This window comes from Oryctolagus cuniculus, chromosome 6, assembly GCF_051225735.1.
Source record: "Oryctolagus cuniculus isolate XC-2025 breed Fujian yellow rabbit chromosome 6, ASM5122573v1, whole genome shotgun sequence".
NCBI classification, from domain to species: Eukaryota; Metazoa; Chordata; class Mammalia; order Lagomorpha; family Leporidae; genus Oryctolagus; species Oryctolagus cuniculus.
In genome coordinates this window covers 149,889,017-149,915,929 of record NC_142872.1, presented here as the reverse complement: position 1 = coordinate 149,915,929, position 26,913 = coordinate 149,889,017, and the positions used below count along the sequence as shown (strand labels likewise).

Below are 26,913 nucleotides of genomic sequence, written 5' to 3'. Positions count from 1 at the left end.
GCTGGTGCTTCAGGCCAGGGCATTAACCCGCTGCGCCACAGCGCCAGCCCCATTACCCCCTCTCTTAATGGTTAGATTAACACTTAACAGTTTCTATACAGAATAGGATTAGATTTACTATTCAACTCTTTTGAGAGTACACAGACTACTCATGATGTCCAGATAACTAAACTAGCAAATCAATAAAGAGACTAATGTTCAGGAAAAGATAATATAAGGGATAGGGCAAAAGGAAAACATTCAAGAGGCATGCATTCAAGTCTTCCATTCCTAGCTCTTCATTTACTAATCATAAAGGTTTTGATGACTAGATGAGCAGAACTGATTTAACCAAGGTGAGCTTCAACATCCTTATCTAAAAGGAGTTTCACCTGGCTGGTCACTAGCACTATACAGATTCTATGACAGGCAGGAAATGACAATGTATTTCAAGATAGCTATAACAGAATATTTCAAATATTCTAACCATACTCTCCATGAATCACTAAAAAGCCCCAAAATCCCAGGAGATTTTTTTTTCAGATATCATTTTTCAGTTATCTTCAACACTGTGCTGTTCTCTGTTTAAGTGCATGATCTAGTATTTGGTAGCAAAAAATGGCTGCCCATCAACAAATGCTTATCAATGAGTGCTGCAGACTCTTGGCATTTGGTGATTTAATAACCTTGGACAAAGAGCCTCGGCATGTAACAGTCTGTAATTCTGCCACAGCTGCATAAGTGAGTCAATGGACACTGAGGGAGCACACAGTCACTCAGCTGAACTGCCCAGCCATCCTCGCTCTCACCTAGGCAACAACTCTTGGGAAATGATAGATGATTCCTTCCTTAATTTTGCAAATTGAGCTGAAAAGACAGCCAGATGCTGATGAGAAAAATGAAATTAAAATTAAAATGGACATGACTGGGCCGGCGCCGCGGCTCACTAGGCTAATCCTCCGCCTAGCGGCGCCGGCACACCGGGTTCTAGTCCCGGTCGGGGCGCCGGATTCTGTCCCGGTTGCCCCTCTTCCAGGCCAGCCCTCTGCTGTGGCCAGGGAGTGCAGTGGAGGATGGCCCAGGTGCTTGGGCCCTGCACCCCATGGGAGACCAGGAAAAGCACCTGGCTCCTGGCTCCTGCCATCGGATCGGTGCGGTGCGCCGGCCGCAGCGCGCCGGCCGCGGCGGCCATTGGAGGGTGAACCAACGGCAAAAGGAAGACCTTTCTCTCTGTCTCTCTCTCTCACTGTCCACTCTGCCTGTCAAAAAAAAAAAAAAAAAAAAAAAAAAAAAAAAAAAAAAATGGACATGACTAAGAAACTGATGGCTCTTAGCTGGAAAAATAATGTTTTTTAGGCAAATGAAAGGATGACTGAGATTAAATGCAATGGTAGTACTGAGAATCCGTGCAGTCCCAAGATGCGATGGCATGGCCATCACAGGACTTGAGTCAAATGCTCTTCCAATGAAATCAGAATCATCGTTTTTAAAACACATTCCCATGGTGCCGGCGCCACGGCTCACTAGGCTAATCCGCCGCCTTGCGGCGCCGGCACACTGGGTTCTAGTCCCGGTCGGGGCGCCAGATTCTGTCCCGGTTGCCCCTCTTCCAGGCCAGCTCTCTGCTGTGGCCAGGGAGTGCAGTGGAGGATGGCCCAAGTCCTTGGGCCCTGCACCCCGTAGGAGACCAGGAGAAGTACCTGGCTCCTGCCATCGGATCAGCGTGGTGCGCCGGCCACAGCGCACCGGCCGCGGCGGCCATTGGAAGGTGAACCAACAGCAAAGGAAGACCTTTCTCTCTGTCTCTCTCTCTCACTGTCCACTCTGCCTGTCAAAAAATAAAAAAAAATAAAACACATTCCCTGGGACCATTCCACACCTCACGACCCACTGAATCTCTCCCCAGAGTTTCTGGTGCCATCAGTTCACATCAAGTGTCAGAACTCTCAGCTATCACAAAACTGAGAGTAACTACTAGAGCAACAGCCAAATGGATGCTGTAACAGATTAAAATTGCTACTATTTCTTTCTTTAAAAAGAGGTGGGGCCGGCACTGTGGCACAGCAGGTAAAACCGCTGCCAGCATCTCATATGGGCACCAGTTCAAGTCCAGGCTGCTCCACTTCTGATTCATTCTCTGCTATGGCCTGGGAAAGCAGGGGAAGATGGTCCAGATCCTTGGACCCGTGCATCTGTGTGGGAGACCCAGAAGAAGCTCCAGACTCCTGGCTATGGATTAGCCCAACTCGGCCATTTAGGGAGTGAACCAGCAGATGAAAGACCTCTCTCTGCCTCTGCCTCTCTGTAACTCTGCCTCTCAAATAAATAAATAAATAAATAAATCTTAAAAAAAAAAAAAAAGAGCTTATCTATTTGCTCTTTTATTTTTTAAAAGAAAATAGTAAATATTAGAGTATTTGAATAACAAGTTCCTATTTTTTTTTTAAGATTTATTTATTTTATTTGAAAGTCAGAGTTACTCAGAGAGAAGAGAAGCAGAGAGAGAGAGAGAGAGAGAGAGAGAGAGAGAGAGAGAGGTCTTCCACCCAATGGTTAACCCCCCAGATGGCCGCAATGGCCAGAACTGTGCCGATCCGAAGCCAGGAGCCAAGAGCTTCTTCTGGGTCTCCCATGCCAGTTTTGGGAGAGGACTTGGGCCATCTTTTACTGCTTTCCCAGGCCATAGCAGAGAGCTGGATTGGAAGAGGAGCAGCTGGGACTAGAAGCGGCGCCCATATGGGATGCCGGCGCTTCAGGCCAGGGCTTTAACCCACTGCACCACAGCGCCAGCCCCCCTATTATTTTCACACAATAGAATTTTTCATTCTTAAAATAATATTAACTTGGAGCTAGCACTGTGACATAGTGGGTAAAGCTGCTGCCTGGGACACTAGCACCTGACACGGGCACTGGTTCATGTCCCAGCTGCTCCATTTCTGATCCAATTGCCTAATGGCCTGGGGAAAGCAGTGGAAGACGACCCAAGTGCATGGGCCACTGCTACCCACATGGGAGACCTGGATAAAGCTCCTGGCTCCTGGTTTCAACCTGGCTGAGCCCTGGCCGGTGGGCCTCTTGGGGAGTGAACCAGCAGATGGAAAATCTCTCTATCTCCTTCTAACTATGACTTTCAAATAAATAAATAAATCTTTTTTAAAAAATTATATTAACTAAATTTTGGTATTTGTTCACCCCTCAGTACTGATACCTGCTCTAAATTCCATCCAGCTACTTTTCTAAATTAACATTCCAATACTTTTTGTAGAAACTAAACAGTTTTAGACATTACCAATGTTAAAGACTTGTGAGAAGAAAAGTACAAAAAGAAACAGTTGAAAAAAAAGAAAATTCACAAAACAAGGTTCTAGTTCTAAATTTAATAAGCTATCTACACAAAATGATTGAAACATATGATGATTAAATAAGCAGGCATGGTTTGCTTAGTTTCTTAGAAGTTTCCTACGGTCAGGTTTCAAAACTGAGTACATTAGTCATACCATAATTGGGTTGGTCTGGCTGTGCAGTTTGTGCAACTAGGTCTTTGTTGTGACGTAGAAACAGTATTGTATTCCTCAGAGTAAGAGCGTGATCAAAATATCTCTGTGCTTCTCCTTCACCAGTGCTCTGAACCTAAACCAAGAGAAAACAGACTTTGTCGCAAATACCACATTGACGCCACTCATTCTAACAGATAATCACATAAAGGCAAATAAATTTGCCCAGACAATACTGAAACAAATATAACCTCAACCTTGGTTTTCAATTTTATGCATCTATAAAGATAACAGAAATTATTCCAATAATTTTAGCAACTGAATAAAGCTAAATCATATTATATGTAGTTATACATACAATCTATGCCTCAAATAGGGTATTTAAAAATCTCTAAAATCCATTTTCTGCCTCATCCAGAAAAGTTCTCCAGTCTATGGTCACCAATTATATCTTTAATTCCTGTCCCTCGGTTCTCAATTTTGTAGTATCTGATTCGAAATAGCTGTTCACCATAGCTTACATTTATTCAACAAGGATATATGGAGTGCCTCCTAAATACTATGATCTCTGGAGTTTAGGACAGAATAATGGACAAAAACATGTAAAACCCTGCCTGCACATTTTAGGGCACGCTGACAGCACCTGCTTCTAACCCACAAATAACACAGAAAATGAAAGGCTGAGTCTACAGAGGAGAAGTAACTAAATTAATCTTGCATTAAATTAACAAACTCAACCAATTAGGCTCAATTAATATCAGGCTACTTAAAAATAGCTAAGAGACCATTTTTAAAACTAAACTTCAGGAGCCGGCGATGTGGCACAGCATGTTAACACCCTGGCCTGAAGTGCCGGCATCCCATATGGATGCTGGTTCAAGTCCCAGCTGCTTCACTTCCACTCCAGCTCTCTGCTATGGCCTGGGAAAGCAGTAGAAGATGGCCCAAGTGCTTGGGCTCCTGCACCCATGCGGGAGACCTGGAAGAAGCTCCTGGCTTTGGATTGGTGCAGCTCCAGCCACTGCAGCCAACTGGAGAGTGAACCAGCGAATGGAAGACCTCTCTCTCTCTCTCTCTCTCTCTGCCTCTCCTCTCTCTGTGTTAGCTCTGATTTTCAAATAAAATAAATAAAAACTGAATTTCAGAATAAAAAGTTTTCCCAAGAATGACTGTGGATAAATGAATATAGATATATGAATAAATTTAAAAAAAAAAAAGCAGGGGCTGGTGCCGTGGCGAAGTGGGTAAAGCCCTTGTCTGCAGTGCCAGCATCCCATATGGGCGCCAGTTCAAGACCCGGCTGCTCCTCTTCCAATCCAGCTCTCTGCTATGGCTTAGGAAAGCAGTAGAAGATGGCCCAAGTCCTTGGGCCCCTGCACCCTCATGGGAGACCTGGAAGAAGTTCCTGGCTCCTGGCTTCGGGATAGGCCCAGCTCTGGCCATGTGGCCAATTGGGCAGTGAACCAGCAGATGGAAGACCTCTCTCCCTCTGTCTCTGTTCTCCTTCTCTCTCTGTGTAATTTTTTCAAATAAACAAACAGATCTTAAAAAAAAAAAAAAAAAAAAAAAAAAAAAGATGTGATCTTAGAATTTGCTATATTTGGTAAGACTAGCTGAGGTAAAGAAGATAAAAACCAGAAAACCAAAATTTAAAATGTGCAGGGACCTTCTAAAAAATGTATTGGTAAAGTAGGATGAGCAATAAGAAACAGAGTTAACAGGCAATAAAAAAAAAGGGGGGCACAGAAGGAATAAGTATAAAGTTAAAAGCCAAAGAGACTAATTAATAAGAATACTTCATATATATTTCTGTACAAATAAAAGTTCTATGGAGGGGCTGGCACTGTGGTTTAGAGGGTTGAGTCTCCATCTGCAGTGCCGGCATCCCATATGGGCACTGGTTCAAGTCCTAGCTGCTCTACTTCTGATCCAGCTCTCTGCTACAGCCTGGGAAAGCAGTGGAAGATGGCCCAAGTCCTTGGGTCCCTGCACCCTCATGGGAGACCTGAAAGAAGTTTCTCGTTCCTGGCTTCAGATAGGCCCAACTCCAACCATTGCGGCCATTTGGGGAGTGAACTAGCAGATGAAAGATCAATCTCTCTCTCTCTCTCTCTCTGCCTCTGCTTCTCTTTAACTGTCTTTTGAATAAATAAATCTTTCTTTAAATAAGTTCTATGGAGTATAGGCAATGAAAAAAATGTATGGTCATTCTTTAAGATATAAAAGGAATTACAAATTCTCTCCATAGTACATTTAATATAGAGTCCATCATTAAAGCACAAAAGGCAACAAAATTACCTGTCAGGGAATAGAATGGGCATAAGAACTGCTCATGTGCAAATAACAGCACAGGACAGAAAAATATATCCAGAGAATGAAGAACCACCAATAAAGGGCCATCATGATTTTGAGCTAAAGAAAACGAGGGCTGCACTCATGAGGAAAAAGTTGGTTATGGGCAAAGAAATCTAAAGCATTCAAGATGCTAAAAGGGACAATTAGAGTAAACACAAATATGATTTTCAAAGATACTGTCCTAGAATTAAGAAAATTGAAACAAAAACCTCAAATAAAACTGCTTAAAGACAGTCCTATTAAGAAAAATAAAAGGCAGGCTACTTTTAGAAGAAAAAATCTATTTAAAAAATTACCCATAGCCGGCGCCGTGGCTCAATAGGCTAATCCTCCACCTTGCGGCGCCGGCACACCGGGTTCTAGTCCCGGTTGGGGCGCCGGATTCTGTCCCGGTTGCCCCTCTTCCAGGCCAGCTCTCTGCTGTGGCCAGGGAGTGCAGTGGAGGATGGCCCAGGTGCTTGGGCCCTGCACCCCATGGGAGACAGGAGAAGCACCTGGATCCTGGCTCCTGCCATCGGATCAGCGCGGTGCGCCGGCTGCAGCGGCGGCCATTGGAGGGTGAACCAACGGCAAAGGAAGACCTTTCTCTCTCTGTCTCTCTCTCTCACTGTCCACTCTGCCTGTCAAAAATTAAAAAAAAAAAAAAAAAAAAAAAATTACCCAGAGATTGTTATACATCATTTCTTTATTGTTTCAAATTATGTTAAATGTTTGATGAGGCAGACATACTACTTTTTAAGAAAAAGTCAGAAAGTTCATGTATTCATTTATGGTTAATCTGAATGACTGCCATAGTGTTAGGGTACAATACATGAGGCACAACACAATCAACAGAACAGCATAAAGATGTTTCACCAAGCAAGCAAAGGTTCCAAATGCCCGCGTTTCCTGTAACAGGCCATTTAGTTCTACCTTTTCTAGTTCTATAAGAAAGCTGTCCAGGGACTCATCTGACAGTTTGCCTACTTCAAACATCGTGACTGCATGACTTTTCAAGTTCTGCAAAAAAGAAACAAAATATTAAAGCTCTAGGGTCTCCCTTTTTATGCTAAGCATATTACACTTTCCATTATAGTTAAACTTAAGGTGAGGGACGTAAGGCGCTGATTTTCCCAATCACAAAAGTAACCCTCACCAAAAGTTACTCTATCCCTCTAAGGAATATAAAACAATGTCCATTGTATTTTCTGGAATAAATCTCGCAATTAGAAAAAAGACAGACAAACACTGAATTATTTTATATCTAATGTTTACTTTAAACTTCATGTTTAAGCAAGAATTTGACTTACTGGTGAAAGATTTCCCATCATTAAAAAGGCAGTAAGTGTTGAGTCAAACAGAAACGCAATACGTTTTGTATATCCTGTAGAGAGACTCAAACTGCTTATACTGGCTGTGTCAGCTGAAAAAAAATCAGTAATTTGCAATCAAGTAAATGAAAATCAACCTTTATCATTTGGAATGAGAAAATATTTCATTTCAACTTTATTCGATAACCAGAAAGCACATAATTAAATACAAGCAATAATATATATAGTCAGAAGGCATCCCAGTCAGACCTATCTCAAACCATATAGAAATTTTTTTAATTTAAAAATAACTTTTTTAAGTCATTGAAAAAAAAGTAATAAAGACTTAATAACTGTCAGAACAATAAAAGTAATTAGTCTAATCCCCTCAGACAAACCAGGAAGAAATGGAAGAAAGCCCACCCCGCACTGCTTTCTCCCCTGACTTAACCATGAGCAGCTCCTCGTCCACAAGCCCTCCATACCCTTGGCCTCAGCCCACTACTTCGGACGGTCTTCCTGTGCTGACCAGCTGGTGGGCTTTGACTTTTCCCTCAGCCCAACAACTTCTCTGTGAAGGCTTCCCCAAACTCTCTAGCCTATAAAGGGCACCTTCCTCTTTGCACCCCACAAGTACCATAACAGCTTCTGCTGTTGTAGTTTTATTGACTACAATCAGTTCTCCCTCCTTAGACTGAATTCTTATGAAGGAACGTACCACAGTCTTGTCAATTTTATATCCTAAGACTTAGCACCATACCCAATATATGGATGAGTACTTGAACAAATAAAATCTAAAACAAAATTATAAAATAACCGTAAGTGTGTATGTTGGACAGAAGCCATACCTACAGGAAGTCTAAATTAAACTGAGTGACTGCTAACCTGGGTCCTCTTGACTATTTGTGTCAGTGTCAGTAGCTGATGAAGCCTCTTGGACAGGACTCCTGCTTTCCCCGCCATCCCAGGACAAGAGCATCTTTTGGGGGTCTAACGTGCTCCTATTAATGAACAATACATTCACTTTTGAAAAGTCATATAAGTGATCTTAAATAGAAATAACTACTGAAGTCAGTACTTAAACGATGAACAATCCATCAAAATCCAGTCTCATATGCAAGCTCAAAACTGAGATGTTGCCCAAACCCAGGGTAAGTTCAGGTAATTCAAGAACCCTTCAGAATTATACACAAAATATGGTATATGATTCTTTATGGGCACAGAGTTCTTAGTCTTCATCAAATCCTAAAAAAGACCCATCACACACATTGTTAAACATGAATATGTAAAGAGTTTAGCTCAACTGCCAGACTGAATAAATGAAATTCCGTATGTAAAATTGTCAAAAACATTTAAAGGGAACTCTAATATGTCATACTGAATAAATGAGTTACTTTAGTCTGTTTACGGATGGAACATTCTTCCACGATGAATGAAGCTGATCCAAATTTATCACTTGTCCCTTCTTATGTGCAAAGCCCAGTCGACAATACATTGAAACAGCATTCTGAAGGGAATATTAAGGAAATCAGTATCAAAACAAACTAGCCACCAGAATATGAGAAAAAAAATCACATGTAATAGACGTAAAGTGATTCTCAAATATTTCCCACTCATAACTCCATCAAGCACTTTCCAGGAGGCCCGCTCTTCTTGCCTTATACTCTTCATATGTAGGGGAAAATGCTTCTCACCCACCAGGCTCCCCCTCCCTCAGCCACTCCCAGTGAAGCTGGAGCTGTTGCTTTAATTGAGTTCATTACAAGACACTGCTCAGGCTGCTCCCTGCTGCCCACAGAAGTGGGAGTGCTCTTTCACCCCCTGGTGGAACACAGATTCAGGGCTGTTTCACTTGCTCGTTTCCTTCTTTGCAAGCACCCAACTTATGGCACACACCCTCTCAGACGTCAATGCCCATTCCTCAACAGCTTATCAAGATAAAAACCAAGTGAAATCCATTCAGGATTCACATTACATGTAAGAAGCATAAAAATGCATACCTTAACCAAGGACAAGTCTATCTCAAGGACATTTGCAAGCTGGAAAACAAAAATTTTAAATTTTTTAAAAGTTATTTTTATATTCTTAGAATTAACACATTATACTACTGTAAGAGACAAGTATAATCATAATCAGCCAACATTCAAAGCCTAAGAAATGAAAAATACTGAATAAATGCAGGACTTTCTTCTTTCCATCTAAGATGTTGAGAATAGTACAAATCTAGGTAGGAAGCACAGCAATTTAAAATTCCTTACTCTTTCATTTTGTCTCATTTAAAATACAAAAAGTCCCAGATGGATTAGCTGTTACAATCTTTTACAATAAAAAGTCACATAAAAAGTTATTTAAAACTAAAAATTATTACCTTAAAACGTTTCTAACATACAAATGCAAGAACTAACTTAAGAAAGGTAATTTTTAAGTATACTAATGGTCTATGATGTTGCCATATGGATTTTGAAAATATTTTAACTGCATCATAAAATAATTTACCTACTTTACACACTTAGTCTATAATCCCGAGATTATACTTTCCTAAGATATTGCCACACTTACCTCTGCAACATTAGTATGCTCATCTATTGAAACAAATATCTTATAAAGCAGAGTTTCAAAATAATCACCTTGCACTCGATTCATTACAAAACCTTCGAGAGGAGGAACTGAAATAAAATAGACTTTTGTCAGTGCTGATTTTCTAAAATAAGAAAGTATAAATTAAACACCCGGTCAGAAAGAAAAATCCATTTCTTAAGGACTGAACACAGCTTTTAGCTTATCTACTCTGTAACAAGTTGTCTGAAACTCCCACAGTGAAGGCCATACACAGCAGTATCTGCACAGAAGCCTCTGGAGGGACAGCATACAATCTAAGAGTGATCTAATGCTCCATGAGGCAGAGATGCTGGAGGGCATGGACGTGGTAGAAAGGCAAGGGCACAGGCTGCTTCAGGATGAGGAGCCCTGACCAGCTTCCTGATGCGTGCCTCCAAGGCAGCAGGGGCGACTGCGCCACACAGAAAAGCAAAGGACTGACTGCAAGGAAGAGGTGTCAGGCTGCGTGAAAGGCGGCAGATGGAAAGTACTGGCTCCGCGGCTCTCCCGGCACACTCCCGAATTGGGGAACTCCACCTGCCACGGCCAGCTCTTTGTACCTTTCTACTCTCAGTGGAAGAGGGTCAGACCTGTTCTTCAGCACAGCAGGCAGCACAGCCATCAGTCTCCACGCGCGTCTTCTATTTCCATCTGTTTGCACAAATGTTCTAACCCAATTCACAGACAGCTCTGCCCTCAACACCAGAAAAGCAGAATGCTTCCCTCTGCCGTTCTCTTGTGTGTGCGCTTCCCTGAATACATCCTAGTAAGGAATGGCGCCCAGGCCACAGCAGCATTTGGGTGTCCCTGTGTTCCTTAGCCCTAATACCATTTAATAACCCGCAAAACCTAAATTATTCCTAACAACAACAACAACTTCAGTCCAAGCGATCACTGAAAAGCTACAATGCACACTTGAGGCTGGTTACTCACTTTACAAATCGAGCCCATGCCATTTTTTAATTTGTACCACCTCGCCTTCCAGTCATCCAGGTAGCTCTCATCACTTTCTAATTTGTACTGTTATTTCCAGATACCTAGGTCCTTTCAAAAGTCAAAGGTTTCCTTTTAGAAATATTTTAGAAATCCTAGATGTGACATCATTAATTTCTGTCCTATCAGAATATATTATAATATATATTATATATATTCCTATCAGCTATAGGAATATAACCAAAAATTTACTGAACACTTATTCAATGCTAGACTACTGCTAGGTACTTTATACATACAATTTCACTTACTCCTTTTAACCTCAGGAGTTGACACTGTAATACTCGTATTTTAGAAATAAAGAAACCAACAGCCGGCGCCGTGGCTCAATAGGCTAATCCTCCACCTTGCGGCGCCGGCACACCGGGTTCTAGTCCCGGTTGGGGCGCCGGATTCTGTCCCGGTTGCCCCTCTTCCAGGCCAGCTCTCTGCTATGGCCAGGGAGTGCAGTGGAGGATGGCCCAGGTGCTTGGGCCCTGCACCCCATGGGAGACCAGGAAAAGCACCTGGCTCCTGGCTCCTGCCAGGATCAGCGCGGTGCGCCGGCTGCAGCGGCGGCCATTGGAGGGTGAACCAGCGGCAAAAGGAAGACCTTTCTCTCTCTGTCTCTCTCACTGTCCACTCTGCCTGTCAAAAAAAAAAAAAAAAAAAAAAAAAAAAAAAACAAACAAACAAAAACAAAAACAAAAAAAAATTATAAAAAAAAAAAAAAAAAGAAATAAAGAAACCAGGGTGCAGTGCTGTGGCACAGCAGGTTAAGCCACAGCCTGCAGTGCTGGTGTTACATATGGGTGCCGGTTTGAGTGCCAGATGCTTCACTTCTGATCCAGTTTCCTGCTAATGTTCCAAGGAAAGCAGTAAAGGATGGCCCAAGTCCCTGGGTCCCTGCACCCACATGGAGATCCAGAAGAAGCTCCTGGCTCCTGGCTCTGGCTTGGCACACCTCTGGCCATTGCAGCCATTTCAAAAGTGAAAGAGTGGAGAGAAGATCTGTCTCTCATTCTCTCTATATATAACTCAATCTTTCAAATAAATAAATAAATCTTTTAAAAAGAAAAAGAAATAAAGAAACCAAAGCACTATATCTAGACAAAAAAGAATAAAGCAACTCTACATCAAGAGATATGGAATAGTCTCCAATAAAAACTAAGAAAGAAAAAGACAAAAAAATGAAATAAACCACCTGAGTAAAAATAAAAGCACACAAAAAAGATTTACACATTCATGCCTATGTACACAGAATACTTTTAGAAGGATACACAAGAAATAGTGCCTCCTAAGACAGAAATTCGGCAGCTAGGGACAGGAATGGGTGGGAGGCTTTTTATCAACTAAGAAATTAAAAATTTTGTATCATAATTATTTCTTACTAAAAATATGCTAATAAATATGTGAAAAAATGATCAGTATCACTAGCCATCAAGGAAATACAAATCAAAATTACAAAGAGGTATCACTTTATCCTTTTTAAAAAGACTAATACCAAAAAGGCAGAGAGAAACAACAGCTAGCAAGGACATGGAGAGCTTCCATTTGATCCTGCAATCCCAACACCAGGCATATATCCAGAAGACATAAAATCGCTGTATCAGAGAGGTGACTGCTTCACCATGCTTACTGCAGCACTTACAACTTCAAGATATGAGCACCCAAGGACTCCATCATCAATGAATGGATGAAGAAAATGTGGTATAGAAACAGAATGGAATATTACTCTGCCATAAGAAGGAAATGGAATGCCATTACTTGAGGCAAAATGACTTAGAACTGGAGAATTTGTTACGTGAAATAAGTCAGACACATGCCACTTGTTTTCCCTATGTGGAAGTTAAAAAAAAAAACTCAATGTGAACACACAGTAGTGATTACTATAGGCTACGAGAGATGGGGTGACAGAGGGAGGCTGGATAATGGGCACCAAGTCAGCGTGAGATGGAAGGGTGAAGGTCCTAGTGTCACACACTACAGTAGGGAGACTACAATTCACAATAACCTATCATATATTTTATGAGCAAATGGAAGAAAAATGCTCCAAGGCTCTAACCATAAAGTAATGTCAAAGGGGGTCAGCATTGTGGAGTAGCAGGTTATGCCTCCACCTCTGGCACCAGCAGCCAATATGGGCACCAATTGAAGTCCTGGCTGCTCCACTTCTGAGCCAGCTCCCTGTTAATGGCCTGGGAAAGCAGTGGAAGATGGCAAAAGTCCTTGGGCCCCTGTACCCATGTGAGAGACCCAGAGGAAGCTCTTGGCTCCTGACTTTAGATTGGCCCCAGCCCCAGCCTTTGCAGTCATTTGGGGAGTGAACCAGCAGATAGAAGACCTGTCTCTCTCTCTTTCTCTCCCTGCCTCTGCATCTCTAATTAGTGGAGCATTAATCCTTTGACCATAATGCAAACTAAAAATGTTATCTCAAATATTAAAAAAAAGTTTTGAAATAAAAAGAATGTAAGTAAAATATTGCAATGTGTTACAATGTAATGAAGAAATGCCTCTCTGAAAAAACATGTTAGACCCTACAGTCATTTGTGTCTAATTTATTAGGCTTAAATGCAGTTCAGGATCCAGAAGCCACTCAACAATGAAAAACATTAGCACAGACTTACCTGCTATGCAACTGTCATCAGATATTGGTACATCCAGATAAATAAATCCTTTGTTATACAAACCTACATAAGCAAAAAAGTACTTTGTTTTAGATATAACGCTACACAATACTAATTTTTTTAAACTAATTGCTGGCTTTCTGTAAAGATTCTTATAACTGAATGCTATATAAAGAAGACAAAAGTAAAACAGAAGAGAAAAAACTATAGTATAATTTTTAAAATCTCAGTTTCCTATATATGCTCAGAAGTACAAAACTTTTCTTACCATTCATTTATATACATTTCTAGTGTGTGTGATAAATTACAGTCACACCAAAAACCAACAAAGGTCTCACTTTAAACATTAACATGCCTTTGGAAAGAGTACTGTTTGTACCTCATTAATAAGGAATTGCTGTTAATTATTGATGGTTTAAACAAGTTTTTTATGTTGACAAAAGACCATTTCTACTAACCACTTACTATGTACTACATTGTAATCTAGTGATCCAGAGAGTTGAGGGCCTGAATCGATGATCTTATCAATAGCGCATTTCTCAGGCAAAGTGCATATCTAAGAAAAGCAAAATATTTTCAATTAAGTTCTGTCCAAATTAACTAATTCATAAGTCTCCTGAAATCTATTTATGTTGAAACCAATGATTACATATCATTAGTTAATGAACTACATTTGTTTTTTACTTACCACTCTTGAATTCAAACAAAATACTACGCACATAACCATCAACTAAGGTGCCAAGATAGCTACCAACAGAGCTTAGAGCTTAAAGTCACCACAAGTACCAAAATGTACTGGTAACAAGTGCTCACTAAGAAATACCAGTATTTACTCCTTGCTGAACTGGAATCAGATCCATTTGCTGATTCTGACTTCTCAATCAGAAGTTCACCCAAAGTCCATGTGACCAAATCAGTGACAGGAAGGTTCACTAGCTCAAGAAAGTCTAACAGCTTGTTAGGAAATATATACTTATGCTGAAGCAAAATTTCTAAGCCTTCCACACACTGGATTTAATATTCCCTCTAGAGAAAAATTAAATGCAGACTAAAAATAGGCCACACGCCCACTCACAGTCTTTTAACTACACAAACACATGAAGTGGTCTCTAGGCCCCTTCATCACTCCAACCCTTCCAAAATGTATGAAGTTTACAGCAAATGTCTGACCACTGTGGGTATTATTTTCCTTGATCTCGTACTATGACCCACCAAAGCACTGTCCTACCAGCCTCATGGTTCAGCACAGAGATCAAGAGTACAGGTTCCACAGCAAACTGCATGGCTGGAAATTCTGGACCTGTACAACCATTACGTCTTGACCAATTACATAATCACCTTGTGCTCCCTTTGCTCATCTGTGAAATGGAAGTACAAATAATACACACCTCTAGAGATATTTTGACAATTAATGAAACAACATAAAAAGCACTTGCAGTGGTGCCTGGTACATCTAGCATTTAGCAGGTATTCAAAAGTGTTAGCTAAAACTGTTGTTGGTAAATGCGGCATCAAATGTCACTTTCCATGAAATATCTATCTAACACCAGCAGATAACTTTACCTGAACCAAGCCAAGTCTCTCTCATGACTAAAGAGTATCTTGCAATCTCAATGATATTCTGGCCTACCAATATCATTTTAAGTTTTGAATTTATTTTCTACAGGAAAGCCAAATAAGGTCACTTTTCTAAAAAAAAAAATTACACAACTGTAATTGAAAGCCACACAATAAGCTTAAGAAATTAAAATTCTATGTTTGACTTTTGTGGTCTCTACCTTGATGTCATCTTCAGTGATATATCCAGCCTGGACCACCCACCACGCCTCTATGGCAATTTCCACTGGCTTAACTGGTAGAAGATCGCGGGCTGTTTTCCTTCTGAAAAATTTCTGCAATGAAACGAGCATTTGAGAATTTGCAGTCAGTCTCAAATTACCACTTTCTTCTTCTTCTTCTTCTTCTTCTTCTTTTTTTTTTTTTTTTTGGATAGGCAGAGTGGATAGTGAGAGAGAGACAGAGAGAAAGGTCTTCCTTTTTTGCCATTGGTTCACCCTTCAATGGCCGCCAAGGCTGGCGCGCTGCGGCCGGCGCATCGCGCTGATCCAAAGCCAGGAGCCAGGTACTTATCCTGGTCTCCCATGGGGTGCAGGACCCAAGGACTTGGGCCATCCTCCACTGCACTCCCTGGCCACAGCAGAGAGCTGGCCTGGAAGAGGGGCAACCGGGACAGAATCCGGCGCCCCAACTGGGACTAGAACCCGGTGTGCCGGCGCCACTAGGTGGAGGATTAGCCAAGTGAGCCGCGGCGCCAGCGCACGACTGTTTCTAACAAGCTAAATATTTTCTTTAAAAAAAAAAAAAGATCTATTTATTTTATTTGAAAGGCAGAGTTATAGAGAGGCAAAGAGAGAGGTCTTCCATCTGCCGGTTCACTCCCCAGATGGCTGCAATGATCCAAGGCCAGGAGCCAGGAGTCTTTTCCAGGTCTCCCATGTGGGTGCAGGAGCCCAAGGACTCGGGCCATCTTCCACTGCTTTCCCAGGCCATAACAGAGAGCTGGATCGGAAGTGGAGCAGCCAAGACTCAAGCCAGCGCCCGTATGGGATCCTGGTGCTGCAGGCAGAGGCTTTACCCACTACGCCACAGCGCCTGCCCCAACAAACATCTTCTTAAACTCTCATGTTCTACATATACAGAGTAAAGAAAACCATTCCTAAATTGTTTTAAAATACTAATTGTTAAATCTGGGTCTAAATCCAGAAACTTAAATGAAACCCCAAGAGGTGAAAAACGCATTTGAAATGTGTACAGATTTCACCCATTTTAGTTAATCCTGGGAGTAAGATCAGCAATAACAACTAACAAAATTAATTTTTAAAAGATTTATTTATTTGAAAGAGTTACAGAATGGAAAGGTAGAGGCAATGAGAGAGAGAGAGAGCGTGTGATATCTTCCATTCACTGGTTCACTCCCCAAATGTGTATAATGGCCAAGGTCGGGCCAGGTTGAGGCCAGGAGCTTCATCGGTGTTTTCCATGTGGGTGCAGGGGCTCAAGGACTAAAGCCATCCTCCACTGCTTTCCCAGGCCCATTAGCAGGAAGCTCATTGGAAATGGAGTACTCAGGACTCAAACCTGAACCCATGTGGGATGCTGGCACCATAGGCAATGGCTTTACCACTGCACCACAGTACCAGGCCCCAAATAAATTTTTAAAAATAAATATTTTAGGGGCCAGCTCTGTGGCATAGTGGGTTAAGCCTCCACCTATGGCACCAGCATCCCATATGGGTGCTAGTTAAAAAGTCCCAGCTGCTCCACTCTCATTCCAGCTCCCTGCTAATGCCCCTGGGAAAGCAACAGAGGATGGCCCAAGTAGTTGGGCCCCTGCACCTACGTGGGAGACATGCAAGAAGGTCCTGGCTCCTGGCTTTGGCCTGGTCCAGCCCCAGCCATTGTGGCCATTTGGGGAGTGAATCAGCGAATGGAAGGTCTCTCTCTCTCTTTCTCTCCAACTCCTTCTCCCTCTTTCTCTGTGTAATCTTGACTTTCAAAATAAACAAATCTTTAAATAAACAAATATTCTGGGGCCAGGCATTTGGCCCAGCAGCTATGATACTGCTTGGGCTGTCCACATCCTAAGTTGGAGTGCCCAGTTTTGCAACCTGGCCATGCCTCCAATTCTACCTTCCTGCCAATGTGTACCTTGGTAGGACAACAAGTGATGACACAAGTACTTGGGTCCTTGCCAACCCACATGAGCTATCCAGAACAAGTTCTGGCTCCTGGCTTTGACCCAGCCTACCCCTAGCAGTTGCAAACATATGGAAAGTAAACCAGCAAATGGAAGCTCACTCACTCTGCCTGTCTCTCTGCCTTTCAAAAAAATGAAAATAAATAAAAATTTAAAAAACATTTTATGCCTTAAACATTTTTAATTAAATAATCACTCCATAACCTAGAAGATACTGAGAGTTGCTTTTGTATTGTTTCTGTGTTAGCAAATTTTATTTGGCCAAAGAAGTTATAAGTCATTATTTCTACCACTTAGAAAAACTAATCAACCTGCATGGCAAGGAGGCCACAAAATGAGAAAGAAAGGGAAATGACTAACTCACTTTTGATGATCTGCACTGATTCATAAGATCAATGTACTGGTTTCTTCCTATGCCAAGAAGCCTTAGACCTGAAACAAAGAGTCTGTCTTTTAAAAACATTTAATATATCTTGAAATGTCAGTATACTCACAAATGAGTTTAAGGAAAAAAAATGAGCTTCTGTTCATTTTTCAATTACTGATCAACATAGCAACATAGTTAATCAAAATTAAATCAAAATGAATTCTCAAATTCTAAAAGAAAAGTAAACGTTGGGAAAGATGAACTAAAACCAAGACTTTTGATAATGCAATATGAGAATATTTTTAATAAGCAGAAGTCTGCCCAATTTCAAGAAGTCTAAGTCCTCAGCAAAAACTTCTTACACAACAGAACTCTGTCACATTTCCAATGTACATTTTACTAAAATAACCATAAAATCAGCAAAGTATATTACTAGAAGTCACGTTTATGCCACAAAAATATGCTGCGCAAGTTCTCTTTCCTCACTTGGCAGCCCAAGTAACAGATGAACTTCACTCTCTGGAAATACACCGATTAGTCCCATTCTTCTGATTCTACCACTGCAATCCTCTCTTAAACATTTAGGCTACCTCTTATACTTGACTTGTATCATCTGATAAAATCCCACGAACAGTGCTTTCTGCTCTCATTTCTCACATACTTCAGGTTAAAAACACACATCACAGTACTGATGGACAACAGCAGGCACATGTAAAGATGCAACTTAAATATTACCTTCTTCAGCATATTAAATACTTACAGTCAGCAGCAGTAAAATTGGGCAATGAATCGTAACTTTTCTCACTGTTCATAATGTCCTTTTAAAAAGGAGAAATTTAAAGTTCAAAATGCAAGTTTTCTTAGATAAAAACAGGTATATAAATATACATTACTACAGCCAAACAGAATAGCAATAGTTATTACAGGAAGTAGTGCCTGAGATCATGGTTTGGCAACCTAAAGCACACATGCCACACTGTGGCGCTTACCACATGGTCCTAATCTAGAAACTGAAGGGCAGACTTTCAGCCTGGGTTTCGCACAACACCCTTTATGAATCCCAGACTGTTGCTCTGTGAGCTCTGCCCTGTGGAAGCTATGGAAGCAATGCCCATACTACAGCTGAGGGTTCCAGCTTCTCTATACTTCATACGCAGCTTGGATTCCTACCCTGAAAAAAGGCCAATAATGCATCACAGCTCCATCAATGTGCATCCAAAATATGCACTGCCCACAGAGACTCTAACCGCTTAGCAGTCTCTGAGCTTACAAGACCCGGTCAGTAGCAAAGGTAAACTCAGTAATTTTGCAATGCCCCTCTGATTCTCCACAGACAAGGTCCACATTCAATCCAGCAGCCATATCCAACAGCACATGTACAGAACACCAGAGAGCAGCAAGCACACAGATGTAGCTGAAATGAAAGCTGGTAAACAGGACAAAAACGCCATTGCTTTTTATCCCCTAAACTTTGTCCACATTAACTAAATAAATAAATAGCAACAATAACTATTCTACCTACTGATTAGCAGTCACCTTCATTATGCAACCCAGACTTTTCATTACGCTATCAAGCTGTCAGGCCTCAATCTTTGCACAAGCATTTCCTCCAGAAAAGGGACCCAGCAATCATGGGCCTGTGGAAGTGCCCACGGAGAGGGGCTGTAAGGACATAAGCTAAGGAAGTTCATAGCAAAAGAAGCCCTATCAGAGGGTGCTAACTTCCCGGTGATTCCTTAGGCCTAGGCTTCCCTCTGCTCTACAAATAACTAAGGAGCCCCAAACAGTAACTCTCAAACATAATTAAGTAGCAAATGAACACCTGACAAATCTTGATGTAAAGCTCACTTAAAAACAGTATACAACTACGATTACAGTTATTCAACACAAGCCTATAAACACTCCCTTTGGAAAAAGACTAACAGGTACAGAAACAGATCAACAGCCAGGACTACCGACAAATCTCTCCTTTCAGACATGTGTATTATACAACATCAGGTCCGTGTCATCATTTCTTTTTTACACACTAAGTTTCCCTGTTTAATGTTCAATTCTGTCACCTACATTTTCAACCTTAATCAGAGAGTAAAAGCAGTCATTTTACATAGACTCTGCTAACATAAGTGACTAACTCATGTTGCTAAAGTACAAAGGAGCAACAACCTTCAGACTAGGAATACCTAACTTTCCGATCTGAAAACATCAATAATGATAACCAGCTGTATAAGTGTGGCTCAAACACTTAACTTGTACCCAGTATTCTTTCCTACACTGTAAATTCAGAAGCAGTATCTGCTGTAGCTGACAGCTGAAGTGCTAGGCACCATCTGCAAAGTTCCCCTGACCTGTAGTCCCACTCCATTCCCAGTGGTTCACTCACACGTACACTTACCTCCATAATCCCAGTATAATAAGAGAATGGGGTTATCCTCAGGCCCTTCACCATAATGTCCGATAAATGGTAAGGGTACAGCATGAGATGCTCTCGACTGTACCTAAGCAACTCCTCATAATATTTGCGCTCATCTTTCTTGACATGTTTAACTGAGAGAAAGAGGGAAATTTTCAGGTTTTTCTCAGGTTACTTACAGCTACATATTAACTATTGTTGCAATAATAAAGACCTTATAAACCAATATTAATTCAAATGAAAAGCACATAATTAGAAAAGAGCAAATAAAATATTCTGCGTTAGAACAAAGAAACAACTATAAGCCCCCTAAAAAACAGACTTCAATTTTTTTTCAGTATAAGTAAAATGTATAATAGGTCAGAGAAATTTCTTTCTTACATTACAAGACAAACTGAACTGCTAGTTTCTACTGAAATCATATCTGTTTTTAAAAATTATTTGCTGCCTTTTTTGTTTTTTCAATGTTAAAAGTCCTCTTCCACAGAAAGCGTTTATATAGAAAAGTTACCTCTGAAACATTAAGTTTAAAATAGAGGGAAAAGACTAGCTGACAATAGACTAACCAAAAAGCAAAAAATTTTTAAGAGCAAAAAAATGGAACCAAGTACATTTAAATTTTGTTCCAATTATTATGAAAAGAATTTTTCATTAAAGCTGTATTATTTGGAGGCCGGAGCTGTAGCACAGTAGGTTAAAGCCCAACCTGCAGCGCTGCCATCCCATATGTGCACAGGTTCAAGTTCTGGCTGCTCCACTTCTGATCCAGCTCCCTGCTAATGCACCTGGGAAAGAGCTGGGAAGAAGCTCCTGGCTCCTAGCTTTAGATTGGCTTAGTTCCAGCCATTGTAGCCATTTGGGGAGTGCAGCAGTGGATGAAACCCTCCCCCACCAACCAACCATCTCTCTGTCTACCTCTCTCTGTAACTTTTTCAAACAAAGAAAATAAGTCTTTAAAAAAAATTTGGACTATTTGGAAAATTCATGGCGGTAACTCAGAATTGAAAATTATTAAGAATTAATGTACTTTCTCCTTTCTGGCATGTTTTCTCAGCTTAGACAGAAAGAGAATACTTGAATTAAACAGTATTCTAAAAAATAGTTTTCATCCAAATTCAAAGAGAAAATCTACTTGCTAATACAAACTGCTGTAAGCATAGTGGGTTAGTATGGTTTCTTAAAGTCTGTACATGGAATAAGTTTAGCACTATGAAATATGTATAAAGAAGAGAGGAGAGAGTTGTGACACTCCTCTCTGCTCCAATGTAAGAATGCCTCTACTTACCTAAGTTATTTCTGTACCGTAATTGATTGCGGATACTGTACAGTACAACCTGCTTTTCGTATTCTCTCTGTGAATTTCCAAGACTCTAAAAGAATTTTCAAAAATATTTTAAATAGCTTGCAAGCTGAACAACAGTACTTTTTTCCCCAATAAAAATTCAAAACTATGGTGCTTAACTTTATCCTGGCATTTCTAATTTCCAGAACTGAATAAATATTATATTCTTAAACTTGATTATTAACTTTCCTGATATAGTAATAGAGCAACAGCTCAAAGTATTTATTTCTAAACAATAATCCTTTCCAAAAGGATTTACTGAAATTATTCAGAGTCCTTAATATCAAATAAAAGATCAATGAGTATAACTTCACTGAAATTAACAAAGAACTAAGTTCTATTTATACAGATTTCCTTCCTAACCACTGTCAATTTGTGTATGTTAAATGGATGGATGGATGGCTTCTCTTGCACTTACATGTCCTTAAATTTAAGAATGGCAACTAAAGATACACAGACCACTGCTGATAAATTATTTGTAGCTGAGGATTATGTTCTGAAAAACACCAATTCCTTATGGCCTCATTAGAAAGCATTTAGACAATTTTAGAATTCTCACATATTTTAATAAGCAAAAAATTCTAGCTACATATTTACTGTTTTTATTTTAAGCTAAAACTTGGAATGCTCAGGAACGCAAATAATAAATTTGCCCGATAACAGTCAACACTGTGAGGTGGTTTTCAAAAGATTGATGGGAAATGAGCATTATCTTTTAATTCTACTTTCCATGAACTTTTTGAAGTACTCTCTTATGTGCAATATATAACCAAAAGCTTAATTTAATACATGACTACTATCTTCCTTCTAATTACTAGGTAATTAGGTATACTTAACACACCATAAAGTGAAATTAGACACCTTAGGAAAGTAATGACAGGAAGATCAGAGGATTCAGTTCCTTTATTTCTTAGTTGCAGGTTACTGAAAGCCAAAGTAAATGCCAATACACGTATCTTTCACATAAGGCAATCTTCACAAGACAGATGAAACCCACACCTAAATAACTGGTCCACAACTGGACAAACTAAGTGGGTTATAGTCCAAGAAACATGCAACATGGGAAAATCAAATATCTTTCTTCCTGCATCTAAACTAGTTTATCCCAGGTTAAACCAACCCTCACAGTACTATCAGAATGCATGTGCCTGTACTACTTTCATCTGTTTTAACTTTACAAGTGGTTAGAAGTAGAGTTCACTGTAGAGAAACTACCATACTCTAGGTAGCACCAACACCCAGGGTCAGTACTGAAGTGACTGAGGAATTCAAAACAGTCAGTTTTTGTAAAACTTGTAGAAGTTTCCTGTAGCTCTATTGCCAAACAAAAGTCTCTTTCTCAGGGACACAAAACACACACACACACACACAGACACTCACAGACACTTGAACAAACTTACAATTTTGCTATAATCTGAGTCTGCCAAATGTAACATTTCGTTCTGTTTCAAAGTAAGTCTTTTAATTTAGCCTAACTTAACCATTTTCTCCCTTTCAAACTCTGTTCCTAGTACTCCAGAATGAAAAGTATAAAATCAAGCCAGTCACACAAAATGTAAAGGTCGATTATTTGTAATCCTCATTAGAGAATGCAACACCTCTTAGACACTTTGCACCAGGCATGAAGTAATGACTAGCCCTGATCAATCAACATATGTGTGCACACACAAACACCTAAAAACCACATTAGAAGTTGATCTTAGCCTCACTAGACAAGTACTTAAAATAGAATGGTTTTGTTCAGAGACTCTTTGGCTCACCTCCCATGCCCAATCCAAATCTCCTGTCATTCATTAAAAATACTGTTGCCACTACAGAAGGTAACTTTTTAAAAGATTCCTTTAAGCTAAAACAATGCTGGCCTTGCAGAAATGGAAAGTACTGAACTGAGGCGGTGGGACAAATGCAGCTGGGCTGCATAAGAGGAACTGTAACACAGGATAAGGTGACACAGCAATAAGGTTCTAACTACATAAAGCATCCATCATGTAGCAAATGACTCTAAAAGCACAAACATTTCCTAAAGCATCTGCTCCTACAAACACTAATCCCAATGTGTCATCCTAACACGTACTCCTAGCCCCCCAAAACACTTTTTGTTTAAACTGACCCTTCTTGGATTTTACAGAACTTCTTCTTACGAGTCTCCTTAAAATGAAAGGAGCATGAATCATTTTGAACAATGAATACAAGATATTGATAGACTATCCTGAAAATAACGGCCCAACCTCAACTTTATTTCTCAGCCTAGCATGATTCATTTAACAGGAAAAAATTTTTTCATCTTTCCATGTTTAAAAAATTGGCTCAAAATACATTTTTATTTAAAAAATCTGAATCTCCTTCCCCCCAGCGTTCAGAATTGGGAAAAATGAATCATTTCCTAATTAAACCCATAAAAACTTAGTGAAAACGATACCAAGGTATCTTTAATGCCAAAAGACAAATTTTTCCATATAAAGAATATTCCCCCTCACTTTTAAACTGAGCTTTAGCTGCCCAGGAAAAAAAAATTTACACTGATCCATCATGTATTCACTCCACAAACATTTACTGAAAGCCAACTATGTAACAGGTGTTCAGAGTACAAACCATGAACCCAGAAAAGGCACCTTAGTGGAGTACGTTCTACGATGGGCGAGGGATCTTGTCACGGCAATGTATACGGAAGACAAGAAACCACCCAAAGTGAATTACCAGAGATTCAAGAAGAAACCATAAGAAATAGAAAAGAGACCGGAGTGACAGGGTTGGATTTGCATTTTAGTGTAGTGTGAAGAATTGGATGGGATGGTCCTATCCCTAAATAGAGAGATGATGTAGTAATCTAACATGGAGCTTAATTTAGGGAAACAGTGGTAAAGCTAGACAAATCTATGTAAGTAACTTTTAATACATTTTTTTTCAACAGCTACAAATGGCCAGTCTTAGGATATCCTAAGTTAAATGACATTAAAGTCAATTACTCATGTTGGGCATACTCTAATCTCTCCTCTTTCTTCCATTATGCTGTGTTCATTTTTATTTAAAATAGAATATGGAAAAAGTAAAATACAAGGATTGCTGGCTCTTCCAGTAGTCTTCAAATATGCAACAAAACCTTAAACAACAAGGGTCCACCAAAGCCCTCCTGCAAGCTGAAAGAAAAGCTTACACATTCGTCCATTTCAAAATAAACACCTCATGGGCAGCCACTGACAACCCAAGAACCACAAGCTCCTTAAATGTATCTTTCCATTCCTTGGCTTTAGGTTATCTTAGAAAGCAGTTTTCGATGCCAAATGATACTTCACCAAATTCTTACATTATTTCCTTACTAGAGTTAAGTTCCCAACGTGGGAAGGAGGAGGGAAAGTTTGTGGGGAAAGTGAACTATAATAATCCTTATGTCCTCACCACCCAAATTCAACTACTCGGCACCAGTAAGACCACAAATTTCATTCTCTCCCTGGTAAAGTAGGAAAAACTGAGAAACCATAGTTACACAGGATTGAACATCACCTGTCATGGTATGTATTTCCTCATCTATTGTCCACTGTCTCTCGTGGCTAAAACCCAAGCTCCAAGAACGCAGAGTCTCTGTCTTGTTGATTCTTTATTAGTGCAATTTACCTGACCAGAACCAAGGCAAAGCACCCAGCAGATCCTCAAAGCTACATCCGTTAAACAACTGAGTGTAACCGACGATCGGCATCTTAAACGTGAACTCTCGAAAACTTCACGCCACTCTCTTGTCGACGAGAACCAACCCTCTGGTCTAGAGGATAAAATCCGACCTAAGCACAGCCCCTTCCGAATCTGGCCCTATCTCTCCAGCTCAGCTGCTACCACCCCCACGCCATGGCCAAACTTCAACTCCAATCACAACCCAGGAGCAAGGCAGTCGCTCGCTCCTCTCCACCCTATTCCCTCTCCCTCTTCTAACTCGTGGGTCCTCCAAGGCCCCATCCACAGGCCGCCCGCACGCATCCTCCCGATTCTCCCTGGACACTCCGATGCCCCGCCGTGCCCCACGGACGCCACAGCGGAGGTGCGCAGGAGCCGCGCATCTCCCTGTTTCGCAGCCCTCTCCCACCATCCTCGAGTCCTGGAGGTCAAGGGCTGTGGCCGAACCGAGGCTGCGGGCAAAGGCGCCGAGCGAGCGCTGCGGACACCAATTCCTTTCCCTTTCGCAACCGCGCCATTCGGCCCCCGTGACTCCACAGCAGCCCCCACACCCTCGCCCCCGGGCCGCAGGTCGGTTTCCCCGCGACCCGGAGATGGACAGGGCGGGGGTCAGCCCCGAGGAGCGCGCCCCCTCCCACTCCACCCTGGGGCCCGCGGGCGAGGCCAGCAGGTGACGGCGGGGCGGGGCCGAGCCGGCCGGGGACCCAGCCTCAGGTTCCGGCCGTACCTGCCTCACGTTGGCCGGCAATTTGCTCCAGGGGTAGTTGTGGCGAATGTGGAACTCCACGTCTATGTTCATGATGCCAGCAGCCGCGGCCGCGACCGCAGCTGTAACGACGCCTCCCGCCTGCCCGCCCTCTGCGTGTCAGGGGAGGCCGCGGGAGGCCCCGCGCCTCACACCGCGGAAGGCTCGGACCGCCCCATGGCCAGGGCTCCCGACAGCTCAGCGCGGCCCTGACCACAGGTCAAACGAGCGGCGGCAAGATGTGGCTCGGGAGCCTGGCTGGCTCCGAGTTTCTTCCTAGTTTCGGCCGGCCGGAAGTGGCTTCTGGGCCTGCGTCACTTCCTGCCGCGGGTGCGCGGCCGGAGAGGCGGGGCGCCGGACTGGCCTCCCGTGCCGCCCACTACCCTCTGGTGGGCGGGGCTTCTGGTGGTAACCGCCCCCTCTCCGAGGACGTAGTCCGCCTACAGGGTCTGGATGAGTTAAGGTGGTCGCTGGGCTCTACCCCGCGGTTGTAGGGTGACCCGGTTTCCCATGTGGCCCAAGACCAGGGGGTTTAAAGCACTGGGGTCGGCTGCCTCAGAGAAGCCACTTGGAAAGGCGCCGTAGTTGGATTCCCATAGTGGAAGAGCCGGGAGCCCACCAGGGCTCTCTGCAGGTCAGCACTGAACTTAAGGCGGGGGGCAGTGGTGGAGCAGAGCTATGATGAGCCTTCCTCATTGCCCAGTGGGTGCTTTTACCTTGTGGAAGAGGGAGGTTGAGGGCTACCTCGAGGATCCCAACTTCTTAACCTGTAGGGATTCAGGGAGCTGACATTTTAAACAGCTTGTGCTGCTGAACCGAGGTGGCCCAAGGGGTCTCTAGGGAAGAGAGACAGCGCCTTGGCAACCTTGGACATGCACCCTCTCCTGGGTTCTGCTTGCTCCTGCTCCACACCACGCCTCCAGGGTCGCTCTTACAGGCCGGAATCCAGGGTGTCCTAATGTCGGCGCCAGTGAGAGAGTCTTTGGGGACAATTTCTCCCCGAATTTGTCACACTGCCTAAGCAAGCCCATGACTGTTATTACTGGCAGCAACCAGAGACACAGTGTGTTTGCAACTATTTTTCAGTCTTAAAGAATGGTTTTAAAGAATGTGGCCGCTGCGGCTCACTAGGCTAATCCTCCTCCTTGCGGCGCCGGCACACCGGGTTCTAGTCCCCTTCGGGGCACCGGATTCTGTCCCGGTTCCCCTCTTCCAGGCCAGCTCTCTGCTGTGGCCAGGGAGTGCAGTGGAGGATGGCCCAAGTCCTTGGGCCCTGCACCCCATGGGAGACCGGGAGAAGCACCTGGCTCTT

At 42.0% G+C, this 26,913-nt stretch overlaps 1 protein-coding gene across 6 annotated transcripts in view; it reads right to left on the bottom strand.

Annotated features, from left to right (window-relative positions):
• The window catches only part of FAM91A1 (family with sequence similarity 91 member A1), a 50,407-nt gene extending 24,490 nt beyond the window's left edge, over positions 1-25,917 (bottom strand). For 3 of the 6 annotated variants that reach the window (XR_016236585.1, XR_016236586.1, XM_017341515.4), the window contains exons 1-15: positions 25,584-25,905; positions 21,134-21,218; positions 19,831-19,982; positions 18,199-18,256; positions 17,436-17,503; positions 15,093-15,206; positions 13,780-13,870; positions 13,315-13,377; positions 9,677-9,783; positions 9,118-9,156; positions 8,512-8,624; positions 8,003-8,118; positions 7,118-7,230; positions 6,741-6,827; positions 3,477-3,609 (exon numbers count right to left, since the gene is read on the bottom strand). Coding sequence is in view for 4 of the 6 variants with exons in the window: in XM_017341515.4 (XP_017197004.1) it covers positions 3,477-3,609; positions 6,741-6,827; positions 7,118-7,230; positions 8,003-8,118; positions 8,512-8,624; positions 9,118-9,156; positions 9,677-9,783; positions 13,315-13,377; positions 13,780-13,870; positions 15,093-15,206; positions 17,436-17,503; positions 18,199-18,256; positions 19,831-19,982; positions 21,134-21,218; positions 25,584-25,655 (1,411 nt within the window). In the remaining 2 variants the exon portion in view is untranslated. Of the gene's footprint in view, positions 1-3,476; positions 3,610-6,740; positions 6,828-7,117; positions 7,231-8,002; positions 8,119-8,511; positions 8,625-9,117; positions 9,157-9,676; positions 9,784-13,314; positions 13,378-13,772; positions 13,871-15,092; positions 15,207-17,435; positions 17,504-18,198; positions 18,257-19,830; positions 19,983-21,133; positions 21,219-25,583 lie in introns of those variants that run through there. The other 3 variants (XM_008255884.5, XM_002710763.5, XM_051844794.2) reach the window with 3 other exon arrangements.
• Between the last annotated feature and the right edge of the window lie 996 nt (positions 25,918-26,913).